Source organism: Pipistrellus kuhlii, unplaced genomic scaffold (assembly GCF_014108245.1).
Source record: "Pipistrellus kuhlii isolate mPipKuh1 unplaced genomic scaffold, mPipKuh1.p scaffold_m20_p_2, whole genome shotgun sequence".
NCBI lineage: Eukaryota > Metazoa > Chordata > Mammalia > Chiroptera > Vespertilionidae > Pipistrellus > Pipistrellus kuhlii.
In genome coordinates, this window is record NW_023425515.1 from 52,104,643 (window position 1) to 52,125,769 (window position 21,127).

General features: G+C 37.7%; 1 protein-coding gene across 5 annotated transcripts in view; it reads left to right on the top strand.

Moving 5' to 3' along the window:
- The window catches only part of IQCB1 (IQ motif containing B1), a 48,539-nt gene extending 34,531 nt beyond the window's left edge, over window positions 1-14,008 (top strand). For 4 of the 5 annotated variants that reach the window (XM_036445980.1, XM_036445984.1, XM_045583954.1 and 1 more), the window contains 5 exons: window positions 3,027-3,169; window positions 4,539-4,687; window positions 10,015-10,146; window positions 11,993-12,149; window positions 13,450-14,008. In XM_036445980.1, the coding sequence (XP_036301873.1) occupies window positions 3,027-3,169; window positions 4,539-4,687; window positions 10,015-10,146; window positions 11,993-12,149; window positions 13,450-13,679 (811 nt within the window). In that variant the 3' untranslated portion in view covers window positions 13,680-14,008. The remainder of the gene's footprint in view (window positions 1-3,026; window positions 3,170-4,538; window positions 4,688-10,014; window positions 10,147-11,992; window positions 12,150-13,449) is intronic. The other variant, XM_036445983.2, reaches the window with a different exon arrangement.
- Window positions 14,009-21,127: the final 7,119 nt, after the last annotated feature.

Genomic DNA, 21,127 nt, shown 5'->3' on the forward strand with positions numbered 1-21,127 from the left:
AGCAGTTCTATTTTTAATTTTTTTAGTTACTGCCACAGTGCATTCCTCAGTGGCTGCACCAATCTGCATTCCCATCAACAATTAAATCTGTCTGACCTAGTGTGTCACTTAAGCTACTATTCTTGTTTTTTTGTCTGGAAAATCTATTCATTGATGTCAGTGGGGTGTTAAAATCCCCTACTATGACTGTATTTTTATCAGTCTCTTTATGTCCATCAAGACTTGCTTTATATATTTAGGAGCTTCTATATTGGGTGCATATATGTTTACAAGTGTTACATACTCTTATTGAATGGCTATCTTTAGTATTATTTAATGTCCTCTTTGGCTCTTATTATACCCTTTGTTTTGAAGTCTGTTTTGTCTGATATACTAAGTATTGCTACCCCACTTTTCTTTGTTTCCATTTGCATGAAATATCTATTTCTATCTTTTTACTTTCAGTCTGTGAGTTTGAGGTACCATACTCTTCAGGGGGGACTTTTGCAACTAAAATATTCTGAACCACTGCACATGGGCATAGGGGCCAGCCCATTTCCATGTCTCTGCTCATCTTACTGGTTTCTACGTGGCTTCTGTAAATCATTGGTTATAATATTGTACTTATGTTCAGCTAATCTTCAGTTGGATATTCAGATTGATTGTTCTATAATTTAACTGTAAATCTGGTTTGGTGTAGGGAGAATGTGATTGTAGCTTCCAACTACTCTGCAGGAATCTTGGAATTATAAGAAAGACATTTTGAAACAAATTCTCAACTTTAGCCTAAGTGTAAAACCAAAGAGAACAAATTGTAATAAGTAGCAGTTAGTCCTTTGTACGCCATAAGCATCTACAGATGCAGTGGGGATGGTTTTGTTTTAGACTTGTGGCAGTTAACTGGCTAAGAAGAAACTGATCAGTGATTCTCTTTCATCATTGATGTTTCTATCTCTCTGTCCCTCTTCCTTCTCTGAAATCAATAAAAATATATATTACAAAAGAAATAAATGGAAAGAAAACAAAACAACATTCATGAAATGTTACCAAAATTATTTCCTGAGTTTTTCTTCTCTATTTTAAAATACTTTATTTTAAAGTTGTCTTACACTTGTTTTTGCTTTTTCACAAGAAATTGAGTTTAAAATTATTATAACTGTCTCTACAGCATTATGAATCTGCCTTATAATACTACTGAGCTATGGCCACGTTGACTACATTTGTTGGTAATTTAATTATAAGAATACTAGAGGCCTGGTGCATGAATTTTGTGCACAGGTGGGGTGCAGCCAGCCTGCCCCCCCCCCCCAATCAGGGCTGATACAGCCAGATCAAGTCGTGCTGGCCACGGGGAATGGGGAGGGGAATGGAGAGAGGGGACGGGGAGGTTAACCAGCCAGCCCCATGGGTGATTGGTGGGCCAGTCCCACCCCCTGGTTGAACTCCTGGTCAGTTGAATTCCTGCCCGAGGGGACAATTTGCCTTTTATTATATAGAATAAGAGAAAGAAAATGCTCTTGAGTGAGATACATGCAAATTAAGTCTATAGAGATAAAATAAATAATGAATTCTGCTTCTTTTTTTAATCTTTGGTTTCTTTATCATTATCTGAAGAAATTTTGAGTATAGTATATTTACTAGAGATTGACACATGTGATCTCCTTAACATAGTAATTTAGGAAGCATTCAAAACTGGCTAGAAATGGCTGGAGAAATTTTGTTGAGTAAAAGCAGATAATACAAAAATCCTAATTAAATAAAATTTTGTACCATATATTATAAAAATAATACTAATAATTGAGAAATATGTAAACCTCTAAAGAAAATTAAAGTCATGCATAATCACACCATGAATGTGTTGAAAGTTTTGTTTTTAATCACTTGTTTTTCTATATAAATAAATACACATAATCCTATCTAATAAAGAGGGAATATGCTAATTGACCCTCAAGCTGTCACAAAGATACTGCCCACAGCCAATAAGGAGGGAATAAGCTAATTGACTGTCCCGCCCTCAAAGTTGGTGGCACCCACAGCCAGAAGATGCTGGCACCTAGTCCCTTCAGCCCCCTAGCTGCCCAGGGCCAGCCCAAGGCTCAGGTAAGCAGGGACGGCTGAGGCTTGCACTGCTGGCAGTAGCAGCAGCAGAGGTATGAAGGGGGTGTCGTCTTCCCCTGATCACCAGGTTGCCTCCCGCCCCTGAGGGCTCCCAGACTGTGAGAGAGGGCAGGCCAGGCTGAGGGACACCCCCTCCAATGCATGAATTTTCATGCACTGGGTCTCTAGTGTATGTATATATAATATATATATATATATATATATATATATATATATATATATATGTATGTATGCATGCATGCATGCATGCATGCATATATTTTTTTTAAACAATTTGGATCTCTTTTCTATCCTGATTTTTTTCACTTAACTTAGATTGTTGATGTCTTCCCATGTTACTGAATATTCTTTGAGAAAAAAATTTTTATAGTACCCATCCATTGAATGAACCAGTATTTATTTATCCAACTCACTATTGTGAGCATATTTTTGTTTTAAACTTGTTACTGCTGTAATGCTATGGAGGATAATATATAACACATTTTTCCTTAAGAAATTTATTGGAAATGTAATTAATTGGTTACCATTTTTTAAGACATTTGATATTTATTTTTTTCTTTTTACTGATTTTAGAGAAAAGAAGGTGGAGAGAGAAAGATACATATAGACTGCTGTTCCAGTTACTTATACATTTGTTGGTTGTTTCTTGTATGTGCAATAACCAGAGACCTTGGCACATTGGATGATGCTCCAAGCAACTGAGCTACCCAGCCAGGGCCATCTGTATTTTAAATATTTCTCCAGAAGGTTGTATAGAGGCAGCACATGAAAATTTATTTCATCATTCACTAATACTAGGAATTATGGTTTAAGATTTTATAACATTATTTAGATGTTTACTAATGAGTTTAAGCATTTTTTCACATAGTTCTGAGTGGACACACGATTTATGAAAATTGTACATATGGTATTTAATGTTTCCATCACAGATCCAAACGAGCGAAGATATTACTAAAACTAAAAAGGCAGAAAGAAGAAGAGGAAAACAGATTACAACTGCAACTTGAAAGGCAGAGAGCCATGAGAGTTTCCCGAGAAATACGGCTGAATATGCTTGAAATTGTTCATCCAGGTGGGTGGCAGTATCAATTTTATAAATGTAAAAAAGTTTAGGATATCATTTAATAAACCATATTTCCTAGCTACCTGATGATTTCTTTTTAAAATTTGTACCTTTGTTTCTCCATTTTCAGATAAATCTTATTAAATCTCTTGACTTGAAAGAAAAGTTACTATTTTTCTGATTAAGGCCTCTTAGTTAATGATGAGCTACTGTATATCTCCACTAATCTTTTTAATTCTTATTGTTCAGATAAATTAGTGAAATAGCTAAACATATTCTTAAAGAGAGTTGTCTGTGAATTGAAGTAAGGAGTTAGAATATGACCATTCTACCACCAGAACTTTACTCATGCCTCAATACAAATTTTCTGACACCTTCTTGCTATCTTTGACACACTAACCTGAAATTTTTTTAATTTAATTTTTCCATCACTATTTATCCTCTCTTGCCCTCTTCCATTCCCCTTCCTCCTATCCCCCAAAAATCTACACACTCTCGTCCATATCCATTAGTTCTCTCTCTTTTTTTCTTTTTTGCTCAATCCTTCCACCCTTCAACGACCACCAGGGCTATCTGCCTGCTCTCTATCTATAAGTCTGTTTCTGTTTTGCTTGGCAGTTCAGTTTATTCATTAAATTCTACACTTGAGTGAAATCATATGGTATTTTATCCTTTCTTCACTGGCTTATTTCACTTAGCATAATGTTCTCCAGGTCCATTCATGCTGTTGCAAACAGTAAAATTTTTTTCCTTTTTATAGCAGAGTAGTATTCCATTGTGTAAAATGTACCACAGTTTTTTTATCCCCTTCCCTACTGATGGGCACTTGGGCTGCTTCTAAATCTTGACTAAATATAATAAAAGCATAATATGCTAAGTGTCTGGTCATCCATTCAACCAATCAAAGCATAACATGCTAATGATATTGCTAAGGCTGCTCAACCGCTCACTATGATGTGAGCAGACAGTCGACCGTGGACCAGTTGCTATGATATTCACTGACCACCAGGGGGCAGACACTCCAACTGCTAGGTTAGCTTGCTTCTGGGGTCTGGATGATCGAGACTGAATGATAGGGGCCGGACATGCCCTGGAGCCCTCCCACAGTCCCTCCCTGGCTGGTGAAACTCCTGTGACTCTACGCAGCCCCAATCATGCACCAGTGGGGTTCCTCGTCCTGGCCTGTGCCCTCTCACAATCCAGGATCTCTCGAGGATGTCAGAGAGCTGGTTTTAGATCATTATAAAATAATGGAAAATAAGTAAACAGTATTAAAAAAACAAAACTGCAGGCTTTTTGTTACTATCATTGTCCTGGATCCAGAATTTGAGAAAGCATAGAAATGAGTAGGTTGTAATCGTATCTGTCCTCCTTTTAGGTCAGGTGGAAAAACATAATCGGGAAATAGAAGAGAAATCAGCACTGATTATCCAGAAACATTGGAGAGGGTACAGGGAAAGGAAAAATTTTCACCAACAGAAGCCATCTCTCGTGGAGTATAAAGCAGCTGTCACACTTCAGAGAGCAGTGAGTCTGATGTAGTAAAAGGAATACTAGATTAGAAGGCAAAAACACAGCTTCAAATGTGACTTTGCTATTTACCTGCTGCAAATCTTGGTCTAATCATTTAGCTCTCCTGAGCCTCAGTTTCTCTTCTATCAAATAAGAACCTTCTTACAACTTACCAACTAATTCAGTCCTTGGTACTTTCTTAGATCTTTATACACATTTATCACACATACAGCAGTGTTTATTTGTTAAATTTTTTCTTTCTTACTTGAGTTATGAACATTTCAAGGATAAGGACCTAAGTGTTAATTTATTGTTGTCAGCTCTCACCACGTGTCTGATATTTAAAAGGATGTCTACCCTACCATTTTCATTCAGGTTTTATTTGAGTGAGATAACCTAAGTTATGGGTATTTTGTAGAACTCAAAGTTTTATGCAAGTGCAGTATGTCATATTTGATGTTTTTAATGCACATATTAAATAAATTAAATAATTTGATCATTATAATTTTTGAGTTACAGAAAGGTGTTCTTAAATTATTTTCCTGTAGTTTATCTGGAACATAGTATTATATATCTTCCCAGAGAAAGGCTAGAACTGTTGTTTACTTTCTGTTCCTCCCTTACCTGGCAAAAGCAGAGTCATTGTTTTTTGGGTAGCTAAAAATTGAGAAAGTCCTATATGAAGTTGATCATTTCAAATTATAAATCCTTACTTGCATAGATAAGTTGGAATTTTCTGTAGTGGTGTCGTATTGGAATTCAATTTGTTTTTTTGGTATTTTTTTTAAGTTGACTTTGAGAGAGAGGAAAGGAGAGAAAGAGAAAAACATCAATCCGAGAGAGAAACATTGATTGCCTTCCCTTCCCAAGCCCCAGGATTAAACCCACCACCTTTTGGTATATGGGATGATGCTCCAACCAATCGAGCTACACCGGCCAGGTTGGAATTTAGTTTGAAGTTAGCTACATTTTTCGTTTGATGCTGCAGAGATTGATTGATTGATTGATTGATTGATTGATTGATTGATTTTGCCTTCTCATCTCTTAGGAAGTTTAGAAGGAAGGTGATAATTTCTGTTCCTTGATTTTAGAGCCAGAATGATGGCTAATTCTTGCTACTTGATTATAGCAGAAAAATACTATAGAGCTAAATCGCTACCTTCCATTACAAAAATACATGTCCATCACAGACCAACCACAAAAGCACTTAGTGAAACAAACCATTGGAAGTTGAGAAAGTGAATAAAAATTGGGGAACAAATAAATTTCAGATAGTCCTGAAATGACATAGAATAAGGAAAAGAGACAGAAAAGTCAAGGTGGAGCCCTGACCGGTTTAGCTCAGTGGATAGAGTGTCGGCCTGCAGACTGAAAGGTCACAGGTTCAGTTTCCGTCAAGGGCACATACCCAAGTTGTGGGCTTGATTTCCAGTAGGTGGTGTGCAGGAGGCAGCCGATCAGTGGTTTTTCCTTCATCATTGATGTTTCTATCTCTCTCTCCCTCTCCTTTCTCTAAAATCAATAAAGAAAATAAAAATAAAAAGGTAAGGTGGGCTTTTTCTTACCTGAGGGCAGAGATTACTGTTTTGGAACATTTACTTTGAAGTTCCCAGCATAGCAGTATAAGCCTAGGATGGTAGTGAAAGCCAGAGGTGGAGGAAAGATAGGAGAAGCAAGAAAGAAGAAAATCAAGGAAAGGGAAGAATAGTAGGAAAGGAGAGGATCTCCCAAAAGGAGGGTGCAAGTACAGTTTAAGGTTTGGTTTCTATACTAAAAACACAGGAGTATTAGGAAAATTATATATACTGAATGTGAAGACCTCCAGTCCTTTTCCTCATCTTAGCTCTCACAGTGCTATCAGCCAGGTTTATATCCTAATCCTACACAAGTAGATTGAATGTGTTTTCTTTGGGGAAATCTGATTTGCCCAAGGGAAAATTCGTTAAGTATATTCACAATGAGGTAACCCAGGGCAAAACTCTATATTGAAGTATATAGTAGATACACCCTACCCACCTACTGCTCAGAATTTCTAAACAACTCATAAATATCAGCTGAAAGTATCACAGGATATCTTAAGAAAACTAAAGTTGAATAAAACTACTTGGTAAAAATAGAGACATTATAAGGGTAAGAAAACTTTTTTTTTTTAAATATATTTTATTGATTTTGTACAGAGAGGAAGGGAGAGAGATACAGAGTTAGAAACATCGATGAGAGAGAGTCATCGATCAGCTGCCTCCTGCACAGCCCCCACTGGGGATATGCCCGAAACCAAGGTACATGCCCTTGACCGGAATTGAACCCGGGACCTTTCAGTCCCTAAGCCGATGCTCTATCCATTGAGCCAAACCGGTTTCGGCAGGGTAAGAAAACTTTTTAAAAATCTATTATTCAATATTTCCTCAGACAGTAAAATAAAATAATACATGAAACAAAACCAGTAGTATGCTTATAAGGAGAAAAAAATAGATAGATTAAAACTTATTAAGGAAAGAAAAGACATAATAAAAATGCTAGGAAAACAGGTTTGGGAAATCTAGAAGGCAAGGCAAAAAGAAAAGATAACAAGTTCAGGAACTCAGACACCACAACATTTGAATCAAACAACAACCATAAAAACCTGAGGAGTGAAAATCAAATAATTTAAGATTTCCCAGAATTGAATGTCATGAGTTTTAGATCAAGAGCTCTGACTTGTGTAATATGATGACAGAAACACCTACATTTATTTCACATTACTGTGAAATACACTGGGAACAAAACTACTCAACAGCATCATTAGAAGCAAAAAGGTATTGGAGAAAGACTGTGACATGCCTAAGCAAAAAATTATTTCCAACTAGAATTATATTCCCAACTAAACCATCTGTTGAAGGTAAGCATAGACTAAAGACATTTTTATGCATCACAAAGTCTCTGAAAGGAATAACCGAAGAAAGAAAACAGCATAGAATCCAACAAACACAAAGGAAAGATAAAAAGAGTCCCCAAGATAATAGTGAATGAGAGCTTAGGATGGGAGCTATGCGTCAGTCAAAGAGAACAATTCAAATTGAAGCATATGAGAACACTCAGAAAATGTGTATCCAACAAAATGAACTTGATAAAATGCCTGATGTGTTTTAATGTATTGAAAATTAGGGCCAAGATTCTGATATGTAATTAGTGATAAGTACATAGAAAACTAAGCACAAGAAAACAAAATTATTAATTCTAATGAAAATAAAAGATATACAACAAAGGAAAAGTAATCATATGGTTCAAAAATTATATACCCATATTTTCCGGTGTATAAGACGACCCCCTAATTTTACAATTAAAACATAGGTTTAGGCCTATATTCGCTGTATAAGACTACCCCCCACTTCGAAGAAAAGACTTACTTTGTCGTCAAGATCCGCAGGTAATTTTTGTGCAGTTTTGGTCTTTTGCCCCCGATTTTCGGTTGACTTTTGTTTCAAAAGTCGTCTTATACACCGGAAAATACGGTAGTAACTAGAAGCTCAGTGTGCAAAATCTCGAGGCCCCGCCCACCAGCACAGCCTTGTAGTGCTCACAGCCCCGCCCACCTGTGCATGCTGCCCTAGCAGCCCCATCCACCCAAGCCTGTCTTTGGTCAGTATGGCATTAGGGCCACAGGCTTTTTGTAATATAGATAATGATATAAACATGAACATTGACTTAACTGAAATTATGATATATTTTTTCATTTTATTTATTATTTACACAATGGACTATTATTACACACTATAACTTTATTTTTCAATTACAGTTTACATTCAATATTATTTTTTATTAGTTCCAGGTGTACAGCATTTTAGACAATCATATGCTTTACAAAGTGATTCCCCAATATTTCTAATACCAACCTGGTATCATACATGGTTATTACAAGATTTTCCCTATGCTGTACTTTATATAACCGTGACTGTTTTGTAATTAATACTTGATGTTTGGTGATATGGAACATATGTGGGACTATAAGCAGTGAAAGAGCTAAATCGTTACCTTCCATACAAGAAAGTAAATGAATAACACCTATATCTGAAAATCACAGAGAAGTAGATGGAGTTAAGCATCTAAAGAAAAACATGGAAGAGTTAAAGTTGTCTTTGTGGGAAAGGAACATGGTAAGCAGGCAGAGAAAGAATTTTTTTGTTAATAATTCTTGTAAAAATGACACTTTAAAAAAATAGGATTACATAAACTTTTTCTGGGTAATATCAAACAATAAAATATTTTATGCTTTGCAGGCCGTGAAGTCCGTTGCAACTATTCAGTTCTATAATTAGAAGCTATAGACAATACGTAAACAAATGAGTGTGACTGTGTTTCAATAAAATTTTATTTATGGACACTGAATTGTGAATTTCATATGTCACAAAATATTTTTTTAAACTTTATAACCAGATAAAAAGTAAAAAAAAAAAAAAACCAAACAAAAAAAAAACAAAACCCTACTCTTGAAAACCATTAACAAATAGGCGGCAAGCTAGACTTGGCCTGTGGGCCATAATTTGCCAGCCTTTGCCTTAAAGTACCGATTGCCACCAGTAAGCCATCACACATGTGTGCTGCAGGAATTTTAAAGTATGCAGTATCTGATTATTTAGACAGAGGCACTGACCTCTTTTCTCTTAGATTATCAAATTAAAAAATGACAACAGCCAGCACAATAGCTATCTGGTGTAAATGGATCAATATTGTACCTATTTTTTTGTCAGATCGGCAAAAAATATATTTTTTGGTGTGCCACAGAATTTTAGAAATTTGTTTATATGTGTCATGAGATGAAAATCATTGCCTTAATGTGAACTTCAATGGAAAGAAAACTGCAAAGAAGGGAAATCAGTGAAAAAATTAGAATAATTTTAAATTTGTCTCCAAATCTTGCATTTTAGCAAGATTTCCCCTTTTATCAGAATTCCATTCTAAAGGAAATGAGGAAGAACATTCATTCATTTACAAAGCTTTTATTTATAGATTGTCTCTTTTATCTTTATAATCCTACAGGCTAAGTAGAATTAGGGTCACTGTTTCTGTAGTATAGATATTAGGGACTAGAATTGAAACTAGATCTCGGTGCTTATTTCCTGTACTTCCTCTTTATTATTTATGCGCAAATAATACATGAATTTATCTTTGTAAAATACTAAAATACTACAGAATAATGTAATTAGAAAGTAATTATTTTCTCTCATCCCTATCACTGGCCCATCCCTCTCCTCATACACAGAGTTAACAGCTATTGAAGTATTGTTGCTTCCATTTTTTGTTGAAGGAAGAAATTAGTTCTATTAGGGAAGAAAAATCATAAATCTTTTTTTTTTTTTTTTCAGGCTCTTAAATTCCTAGCAAGGTGCCGTATGAAAAAGAAACAATTTGCTCCTTGGCAAGGACCCAGAGAACTTACTGATGCACAGAGAGTTGAACTGAAGCAACATGTTGATGACTATGTTAGAAGACATCCAGTATGTAGCCTTCTATGCTATATCAGTGTTTCATTATTTTAGTACATGATATTTGCCAACAAAGTGGTGTATCAGGTGGATATGTACATATATTGCTGGTATAAGGCAAAGCAGTTACTTTACCATAGAGTTAATTTGGAGTCTTCTGTATAACTTTATGGACCAAAGATGTATAGTCAGTAGTACAGGAGGAGATTTTGCTTCCATTCAGTTATTTTCCATACTACATTAGCAAGACTATCTCTACATTCACACCAACATTTGTTATTTTTACATCCTAATGGGTGAAGTGGTATTGTAATTTGGATTTGCATTTCCCTAATGATTAGTGATTTTAAGTATCTTTTCATGTTTTTATTGTCCATTTTTTTTATCTTTTTGGAGAAATGTCTATGTTCTTTGTCTATGTTATAATTAGGTTGTTTTATTACTGAGTTTTAGGGTTTCTCTATATATTAATATTTTGGATATTAATCCCTTATCAGATATGGTTTGCAAATATTTTCTCCCATTCATTGGGCTTCCTTTTTAATCTATTGATAGTATAAAACTTTGCACAAAAGTTTTAATTTTGGTGAAGACTAATTTGTAATTTAATTTTGTTGTAGGATTTTTTTTCTTTTATAGTCTGTGCCTTCAGTTTCATATCCAAGAAATGATTGCAAAATCCAATGTCATGAAGTTTTCCTCGATTTTTTCCTAAGAATTTAATAGTTTTAGTTCTTACATTTAGATATTTAATGTCCTTTTTTTTTTTTTTTTTAATGTACTGTGTGTGATTCTGATGCCTACGCCTGTTTGAAAGCTGGTTTGGCTCAGTGGATAGAGCGTTGCCCTGTGGATTGAAGGGTCCCAGGTCAATTCTGAGAAAGAGTACATGCCTTAGTTTTGGGCTTGGTCCCTGGTGGAGGTATGCGGGAGGCAGCTGATCAGTGATTCTGTCTCATTGATATTTCTATTTTGCTCTTTCTCTTCCTCCCTGAAATCAATAAAATTATTTTTTTTAAGTTCTACTTTAGCCATATTGTACTGCGCCTATTTAATATTCCATGGCTGAAAAGTGAGATGTTTACTGGAACAGAGCTGTATCCAAGATCCAGAAATTGGAATTTTTGTGATGTTGGAAGCTTTATCAACTTTAAAGTTAAATTTCATTCTTCTCCAAACTAATTAGTTAAGTTCCCTTTAAAGTAGCTGACTAGCCAAAAGAACTTGGTCCTTTAGCTGATTTTGTCCCTTGTTCTATGAAATCAGAAGCAGTTATAACATGGCTTAGATAAGTTTGGGAATCGTAATATAACTACGATAGTCTTATCAGGAGGGGTCTAGAACAGAAGGATTGGCCTTGTTACTTCTCTTCCAGGCCATGTCTTTACCAAACCATTTATAATTTTCACTATAATTTCTAGATCTTCTCTCTTCTCCCAGAATACCACACTGTGAGGAGGTGAGGCTTAGGAGCATATCAAAAAGAAACCTTCCCACCGGTATTTTCATCTAAAGCTGCTTTTAAGATCTATTTAAATGCTTGCACAAGAGTGGTAGGTAGACATCAGACATAACAATCTATAATAATAAAAGGGTAATATGCTAATTAACTAGACATCATTCCAGATGAAGCCAGGGCCAAAGGGAAGCCTGAGTTCCTGGTGCCAGAAGGAAGCTGGTGCCAGCAGCCGGGGGAAGGAAGGCCTACTCTTGCAAGAATTTCGTGCATTGGGCCTCTGGTCAATTGATAAGATGAGAGACAATTAAGCATTTTGGAACCTCTGCTAAGTGGTTGAGTGAAACATACTTTGGTATATATGTCCTTCCTGTGACAATTTTTTATGTCCTCTGTTTCAAGAGCTCTCAGATGTCAGATGTGGCCAGCAGAGAGCTCCATTCCCAAGCACAAGAACGACTACAACACTACTTCATGGGCAGAGCCCTAGAAGATAGAGCCCAACAGCACAGAGAGGCTCTGAAGGCACAGATCAATACCAACATTGAGCAGTTAATGAGTACGTGCTCGTTCCCTTTTTATTTTCTAAAAGGAACCTTTACAAGATTTTGTGATATTCAAGATCTTCAGAAGGAAAACACCATTTAGTGGTCTCTTATTCCATCTCCTATCCTTAGAAATTTATACTTCTAGTTCATACCAATACACAATGTAGCCAAATGATGCAGATCCCATAACCTTCTTGACTACTTCCTCCAGCCTTTCTATCATTCATGTACATCAACTCAGACAAAGTTATTCATTTTAAAGATACTAAGACCAGTTGAAGCTGGTTTGACTCAGTAGATAAAGCATCAGCCTGTGGACTGAAGGGTCCCAGCTTTGATTGCGGCCAGGGCATGTGTCCAGGTTGCAGGCTTGATCCTCGATCCCGGGGGTTGGCGGGGGCGGGGGGAGTATAGGAGGCAGCCAATAAATGATTCTCTCCCATCAATGTTTCTCTCCCTCTCCCTTCTTTAAAATCAATTTTTTTAAAAAGATACTAAGACCTACTAACCAGATTATATTATGTATTCTCAAAGCTCTTGATCATATTTTAGAAGTAGATGACACCAGTGGTTACAGTGCCATTTTATAATTTTTTTTTAATATATATTTTATTTTTTTACAGAGAGGAAGGGAAAGGGATAGAGATTTAGAAACATCAATGAGAGAAACATTGATCAGCTGCCTCCTGCAGACCTCCTTACTGGGGATGTGCCCGCAACCAATGTACACGCCCCTGACAGGAATCGAACCTGCGACCCCTTAGTCTGCAGGCTGATGCTCTACCCACTGAGCCAAACCAGTCAGGGCCATTTTATAATTTTTAATGGAGGGTTTTCACAAAGTTGAATTCATCTAGTCATCACTGGTGCATTTAATGAGATATCCCATCCATAAAGCCATAGTGTTTCAGTCAGCCTCTAAAACACTTGGAATATATGTGGAGCAGAGGGGACTGGGGTCCTCTATTTAATGATGTTACTTGAAAATTTTGTATTTTTTAATGAATAGGGGGCTATAACAGGCTCTCATCTGTAGGATGGAGTTCTGCTATTATTTTAAATATTCCTGCTTGTAAATAAATCTGCATCTTATTTTATTCTTTTAAACATAGAATGAGGGAGTGGGTGCAGTTCCTGCCAGCCACAGTTACAACTTGTGAATAGTTACATGCCACCTAGATCGAGCAATGATGATAGATTCAGAGTTGGAACCCTGTCCCTGCCTGCTATTGCAGAATTCTGACTCTGTAGTTTCCAAATTCCTACTTGTTTGTACAGGACACTTACCTGTTTATTTTCTGTTTACTGCAGAGGCACCAACTCTGAAGGAGGCAGAAGGGGAAGAACCTGAGCTCTTCCTAAGTAGATCCAGACCTGTGGCGGCCAAGGCCAAGCAGGCCCACCTCACCACTCTGAAGCATATACAAGCGCCCTGGTGGAAAAAGCTCGGGGAAGAAGCCGGAGATGAGGTTGATGTCCCAAAGGATGAGCTTGATATAGAATTAGGAACTTTATTTATTGGTGGAACCAAACCCCCTTAGGGAGTTACCCTGAGCAATGATATAAGTTCTACATTTCAGGAGATTATATTGGTCTGCCTCTGGCATGCTTTGACAAAACTTACAGTTTTTGAGAGGTTCTAAGCAAAGAGTTATCTTCTACCTCTATCTCAGTTCTGTTTGTTTGTTTGTTTGTTTGTTTGTTTGTTTCCATTCATACACTCTGGCCACACACACAAATTGGTGTGGCTTTTATTGTGGAATTAAAGCATGTCATTCTACTGCTTTTATAAAATGTGATATTTCTCTTTTTGTTCTGTTTTCCAACTAAAGGTGTTTTCAAAATAAATATCTTCAACAGTTCTGAAAAACTTGTCAGGATTACTTCAACATTTTATATTTATTATGAAAATTCCTACTCTATTAATACAGGAAGTGTACTTTTTTTTTTTTTTTTTTTTTTTTTTTTTTTTTTTTTTTAGTCAAGCAAGGTCTTCCTTTACTTTCATTAAACAAGGTCCGGAAAGAGGGATAGTGCAAACACTCGGTAGAAAAGTTGTGATTAAGAAACGTACATTCACATGGAACGTGTGAGCCCGTTCACTGGTTTTCCAAATAAAAACAGGACAGTACTGATGACTGGTCTCAGGGGGCAGTCTCGGAGGAGACTGGCCACTCCTGTGCAGGGAACGTAAAAATAGACCCGTGTTGATCGTACAAATCTACCGAGTAGGTGGCATCGCCACCGGTGCCCACTAAGCCAGTATCGTCCAGCGCCCCCACTCGGTGTCCTGTGGGGGGTGGCCCTGGAGGACGGGCCCCGGTGGGCGTGGCTCTCCCTGAGCGAGGACTCCATGCTAAGGTTACACTCGCATCTTGGCATGTGCTCGGCGGTGTGCATCCGTGTGCTGGGGGCGGGTGTGTGCGGGCCCTACTCAAGCTCGGCCCGCCCTGCGGGGATACCCTGCAGGACGCTGCGGCCGGCCAGCAGGTGGCCCGAGGCGGTGCCCCTTGCTGTGCATGCTGGGTGATTCCAAACCAAACTGAACTCACACACGGGGACTTCACGCATGCGACTACGTGCGAATAGCTTGGGTGTCACGGGGAGGAAGGCAGCACGGAAGTGTACTCTTGGCCTTTATTGAAGTAAGGCAGTGTTTCCCAAAGTGTGGTATGCATACCCCCAGGGGTACGGGAAGAGTTTGGTGGGGATATTCTCTGCACCGTGCTTAGCTGCGCCTAATTCTACATTCTCATGAGTACGAGGGATACTCAGCGTTACGAAAATTATAGAAGGAGTACACATATGTCAAAAGTTTGAAAGTAAGGGAAAGGCCAACTGATAGACATTTAATTGTTTTCTGCAAAATATTGTTTGAACACAATTTCTATCTTGTTATTTCTAGAGAGAGCTCCATTTAAAAAATCCTAGGATTCAATGCAAGAAAAAAATGTCTCCACCAAAACCGGTTTGGCTCAGTGGATAGAGCGTCGGCCTGCGGACTGAAAGGTCCCAGGTTCGATTCTGGTTAGGGGCATGTACATTGGTTGCGGCACATCTCAAGTAGGGTGTGTGCAAGAGGCAGTTGATTGATGATTCTCTCTCATCAATGTTTCTAACTCTATCCCTCTCTCTTCCTCTCTAAAAAAATCAATAAAATATATAAAGTAAATAAATAAAAATGTCTCCATATAAACACTGCATTCTTTCTATAAGAAATATAAAGCCCACATTTCCTTATTTGTCTTATCTCCTAGGAAGCTTAGAGGTAAATATAATGCTTAGTTTCTGTTATGTTCCTAGATACCTATATGATTATTTTGTTCCAACCTAATAATTTCTGATAATCCCTATTTATCTTTGTTTTAATAGCAGAAGCCACCACCATTTATGTTTGTTAATATGGAATTTAAGTTAAAATCAATTAACAAATCATGAACTCCATATAAGGAACCTGGAGTGTGTGTTTTGTATAAATGAGTGGTAATACCAGTATTTCTCGATGGGCAGACCAAATAGGATAATATCCATTCCCAAAGTTGAGTTTAGAATAATTCTAGTCAAAATCTTAAAATAATTTTTATTAATAATTGGAAACATAAATGTATAAAAGTTCATCTGTGAATAAGCAAATGAGAGTTCTGATTTCACTTAGAATGTAGAAAGCTACATGAGAATGTTTCTACCTTAAAAGAAATGCCAGATAATCTACAAAAATAAGTTTTTTTTAGCCTATCAGTTAAGCCTCAAGAAAACTAAATTGAGATAGGGCTCAGTATCTGTAAAATGAACTACCCTGTTTCCCCAAAAATAAGACAGTGTCTTATATTAATTTTTTCTCCCAAAGTTGTGTTAGGTCTTATTTTCAGGGGATGTCTTATCTTTCCATGCACTAGGTCTTATTTTCAGAGGATGTCTTATTTTCGGGGAAACATGGTATTTCATAGTAGAATATTGGAGACAAGGTGACAGGATAAGATGTTACAGTAACTAAAATTCTAGCAAATTCTTAAATGGCCAAGTATGGGGTAGCACATCAATTAGAATCTTAGGAGTTTCAGACAAGGGGAATTTAGACTTAACTAAATACAAAAAACTTTGGGAGCAGGTAGGAAACCTGAAGAGATGACCTTAGTGGTGCAGGCAAACACAAAGACTGCTACTTACTGGTTGATTGACATGCCCAAAGCATCACCCACTTTCTCAAACCCTTGTCTTAAAGCTGCAATCGCAAGGGCAGCAAGCCCTCTAACCTCCAAGGCTCAGACGAAATTCCATTGCAGGTAAGGAAGGAACAGAAATAAAATGTCTTTGTGGGCAGGGTAGGAAACATTAGATAGACCCAGACACAAGTAGAAATCCAGGGATAGAACCAAACCCTCCACTCCCGGGAGGGGCAGGAAAATCTTGGGCTCAGAAATCCTACACCAACAGAAACCAGAGGTCTGCTAATACTGGGGAGAAAACTCCTACTAAAGACCAGCCACAGCAATTTGCCATGGGGTAGAATGGTAGGAACCCTGAGGAATCCTCACCCCAACACCAGGAAGAAGAGACCTGGCCCAAAATTTAGGCTGGATCAGGACAACATACCACCCATGTCTCAAAGACTAGCCTAGCTCCAATAGGCAATAGTTTACTGCTAGGATAGGGAAAAGGTACATGGAGAGAGAGCCCGTCTGTGGCAAAAGCATTCAGGGATGACTAAAAGAGGAGGGTGGAGCAGAAACAGAACAGCTTTCAAGACCCTATTCTAACAAACACAAGGTACCAGCAGCTAAAAAATAAAACAACTTGAAGCTGGTGCATTGAAGATAAAACCAAACGCAGCTAAACTGATTAGATTAACTCAAACCCCCCCGCAATACTGAAATACAATCTTTACTTTTAATTTTGACAACGCCATCATACTTTCTGACTGATCATGCTATTATGTTTACTACTAGAGGCCTGGTACATGAAATTTGTGCACGGAGGTGGGGGGTGCCCCTCAGTCCAGATTGCACCCTTTCCAATATGGGACCCCTCAAGAAATGGCTGACTGCTCGTCTAGGCCCTATCCTAGTAGGGCAGTTAGGGGTGACCAGATAGTAGAATTGGGCCTAAATGGGTAGTCAGACATCCCTCTCATAATCCAGGACAGCTGGCTCCCAACTGCTTGCCTGCCTGCCTTCCTGATTTCCCCTAACTGCTTCTGCCTGCCAGCCTGATCATCCCCTAAACCACTCCCCTCTCATCCTGATTGATTCCTAACTGCTCCCATGCCAGCCTGATTGCCCCTAACTGCCCTTCCCTACAGGCCTGGTCACCCCTAACTGCCCTTCCCTGTAGGTCTGGTCACCCCTAACTGCCCTCTCCTGCAGACTTGATTGCTCCTAACTGCCCTGCCTTGCAGGCCTGGTCCCTCCCAATTGCCCTTCCCTGCTGGCCATCTTGTGGTAGCCATCTTTTGTCCACATGGGGGCAACCATCTTGTGTATTGGAATGATGGCCAATTTGCATATTACTCTTTTATTAGATAAGATAGTATAGAGGTTTGCTGCATGGGTGGGGGCCACCTGGTTTGCCATGAAAGGTGTCCTGGATCAGGGTGGGGGTTCCCTTGGGATGTGGGGCAGCCTGTGCGAGGGGCCTGTGGTAGTTTGCAGTGTCCCCTGGCAACACAAGTGGAGGCTCTGGTATCTGGGATTTATTTATTTATTTATTTATTTATTTATTTATTTTTAATTAGACAATTTATTTATTTTTTTTTAAGTATTTTATTGATTTTGTAGAGAGGAAGGGAGAGAGATAGAGAGCCAGAAACATCGAGGAGAGAGAGTCATCGATCAGCTGCCTCTTGCACACCCCCTACTGGGGATGTGTCCGCAACCAAGGTACATGCCCTTGACTGAATTGAACTTCAGTCCCCAAGCCGACACTCTATCCATTGAGCCAAACCGGTTTCGGCTGGGATTTATTTATTTTATATAATTGAAACTTTGTAGCCTTGAGTGGAGTCCAGGGCTGGCTAGGGTGTGCAGGAAGCTTGGCTTCCTCCATTGCCAGGAAAACCCACGTCTCCTGTTTGCTCTGTGGCCACAGCCATCTTGGTTGGGTTAATTTGCATACTCACTCCTGATTGGCTGGTGGGTGTAGTGGAGGTATGGTCAGTTTGCATATTACTCTTATTAGATAGGATATTAAGTAACAAAATAATTCTGTATTACTCAGATAAGAGTGAAAAAAATCTATGACACATGAAAAAGTGATTTTATCAATAATTCTTTAATCAAAATTAGAATCTAATTTTGTTGGATTACTTACATCAGAACTCACTATATATAAGAAAGTGCATTTATATGTACTTTTAAATACAAACAATATATGAAACATATATAAATATGAAAAATACAAATTCTAAATATATTTTTTTAATATATTTTATTGATTTTTTACAGAGAGGAAGGGAGAGAGATAGAGAGCTAGAAACGTCGATGAGAGAGAAACATCGACCAGCTGCCTCCTGCACACCCCCCACCGGGGATGTGCCCGCAGCCAATGTACATGCCCCCGACCGGAATCGAACCCGGGACCTTTCAGTCCGCAGACCGACGCTCTACCACTGAGCCAAACCGGCTTCGGCCAAATTCTAAATATTTTTAAATAAATTTTAAAGAGGAAGGAAGAGAGAGACAGGGAGAAACATCCATTCGCTGCCTCCTGCACACCCCATACTGGGAATCAAGCCTGCAACTCAGTCATGTGTCCTGACCAGGAATTGAACCAGCACATGCTCTATACATGGGATCTTGCTCAACTGAGTCACACTGGCCAGTGCTTTTCTCTCTCTCTCTCTCTCTCTCTCTCTCTCTCTCTCTCTCTCTCTTTTTAACATTTAGGAACTTATAGAGTATCTAAAAATAGTAGAAAATTCTGTAGTTAATATAAATTCTATAGAAAAGCCACTTTGCCTCATATTCTTCATTTCAGTAATATCCATATCTATTGAGGTCAATTACATATCATGACAAAAGGGAATCCCAATGCATGATTGCTGGACTGGACTTTAATAATTAAATTTTGAAGACCCACCCCAGATTCATTAAGGTATAATTAATAAAATTATATCTATTTAAAGTAATATGATTATTTTATATATGTATGCACTGTGAAATGATTAGCATAATTTCATTAATACATCTATCTTTTGTGTGTGTGTGGTGAGAATGCATAGGATCTTTTCTTACCAAATTTCAAATATATAATGTAGTATTATTAACTGTTTTTATGATGCTCTATACTGTATTAAATCCCCAGTACTTAATCTTATAACTGAAAGTTTATACACTTTAACCAGTATCTCCTGATTTCCTCACCTCCCAGCCCCTGGTAACCACCATCACCATTCTACTCCCTGTTTCTATGAATTTTACTTTTTTTTTTCTAGATTCCACATATGACTGAGATTATACAGTAGTTTTCTGTCTGGCTTATTTCACTTAGCATAGCTAAGGAAGTCATAGCTTAATAGAAAAGACTATCCCAGGGAGTAAACTCAACACCTGTGTCTGTACAGAACTCCTCCAGGTTCATCCACATTGTCACAAATGGCAGAATTTCCTTCTTTCTTGTGGCTGAATAATATTTTATTATATATTTCATGTTCTTCAGATATTTACCCAGAAGGAGAAATTGCTGGGTCATATGGTAATTTGATTTTTAATTTTTTGAGGAGCTACTTACTGTTTTCCATAATGGCTGTGTCAATTTACATTCCCACCAACAGTGTACAAGGATCCCCTTTTCTCCACCTTCTCATCAACACTTTTTTTCTCTTGTCTTTTTTATAAAAGTTTAAGAACTGCTGATCTAAGATGATAATTTCAGCAGTAGTCTTTAACAGTTGGTTCATTAACTAGTCTAGTTGAGAATTTAAGGTAATGGTATTTATAGACCCTTCATCAAATCATCCCACCTTATTCCAGGAACCTAATAATACTCCTACTACTACTACTACTACTACTACTGCTACTAAGTAATAGTTAACATTTATTGTGTGATAAGTGCTCATCTCTGCTAATTATTTTATGGTCATTATTTACTTAATCCTTACAACAACCTTATAGAATAGGAACATTTATAATTTCCATTTTGCAAATGTGAAAACAACATAGACATTGACTAACTTGCCCAAGTTTAAATTCAGGCCTATATAACTAAAAAATGAACCACTTACTCATTTCAGTTAATCTTTCCTTCACTCTGTTCATACTTGGGATTTATATAGGTATTTAATTGGTTGCATGAAAATGCCCCATTCACCTTATGGAAACTCTCATGAGCACTTGGATGGTGCATTATATACACTTAATAATTGCTAAATGACTTAGTTATCATTATTTATCATTACCAAGTGTCTCTAATGTAAAAGATACTGTGCTAGATGTAGAAGACTGTCTCTGCTAAAGGAGCTTACATTCCAATAAGAGAGATAAATATTAAAAAGAGGAAGATTTACAGTGTTGTTACTATTACTTTTCAGGGAGTGGTGTGGACATGAGAGTCACTAACTTAGTCTGGAATTTGCACAGAAACTGCCTCTCAAGGAAGTGGAGGGAGAAGGAGGAGTGTTCTAGGCAGAGGGAATGAAAATATATCTATTCAACCAATTTATCATGAAGAGGTACTTAGTAACTATTTGTTGAGTGTGGATTTGTCTAGCATGCATGGAAAAGTGGGCTTGTCCTACTATTAAGAGATCCAAGCAATTTTAATGCTCTGTATTTTCATGTAATGGTCACAAAAATAATAAGCAGCATAGAAAGATTAATAAAAATAAGATGAATATGGATTGAGTTCATGGAGTTCCCATAAGATATAGAAAAGACAAGGGAGATAAGGCAAAGTCCCAAGATGGCCTTCTCTAGAATGTGCAGCTCTTAGCATTACATGGTCTTAAAAAGGAAGTCATAGCTTAATAGAAAAGACTATACCAGGGAGTAGACTC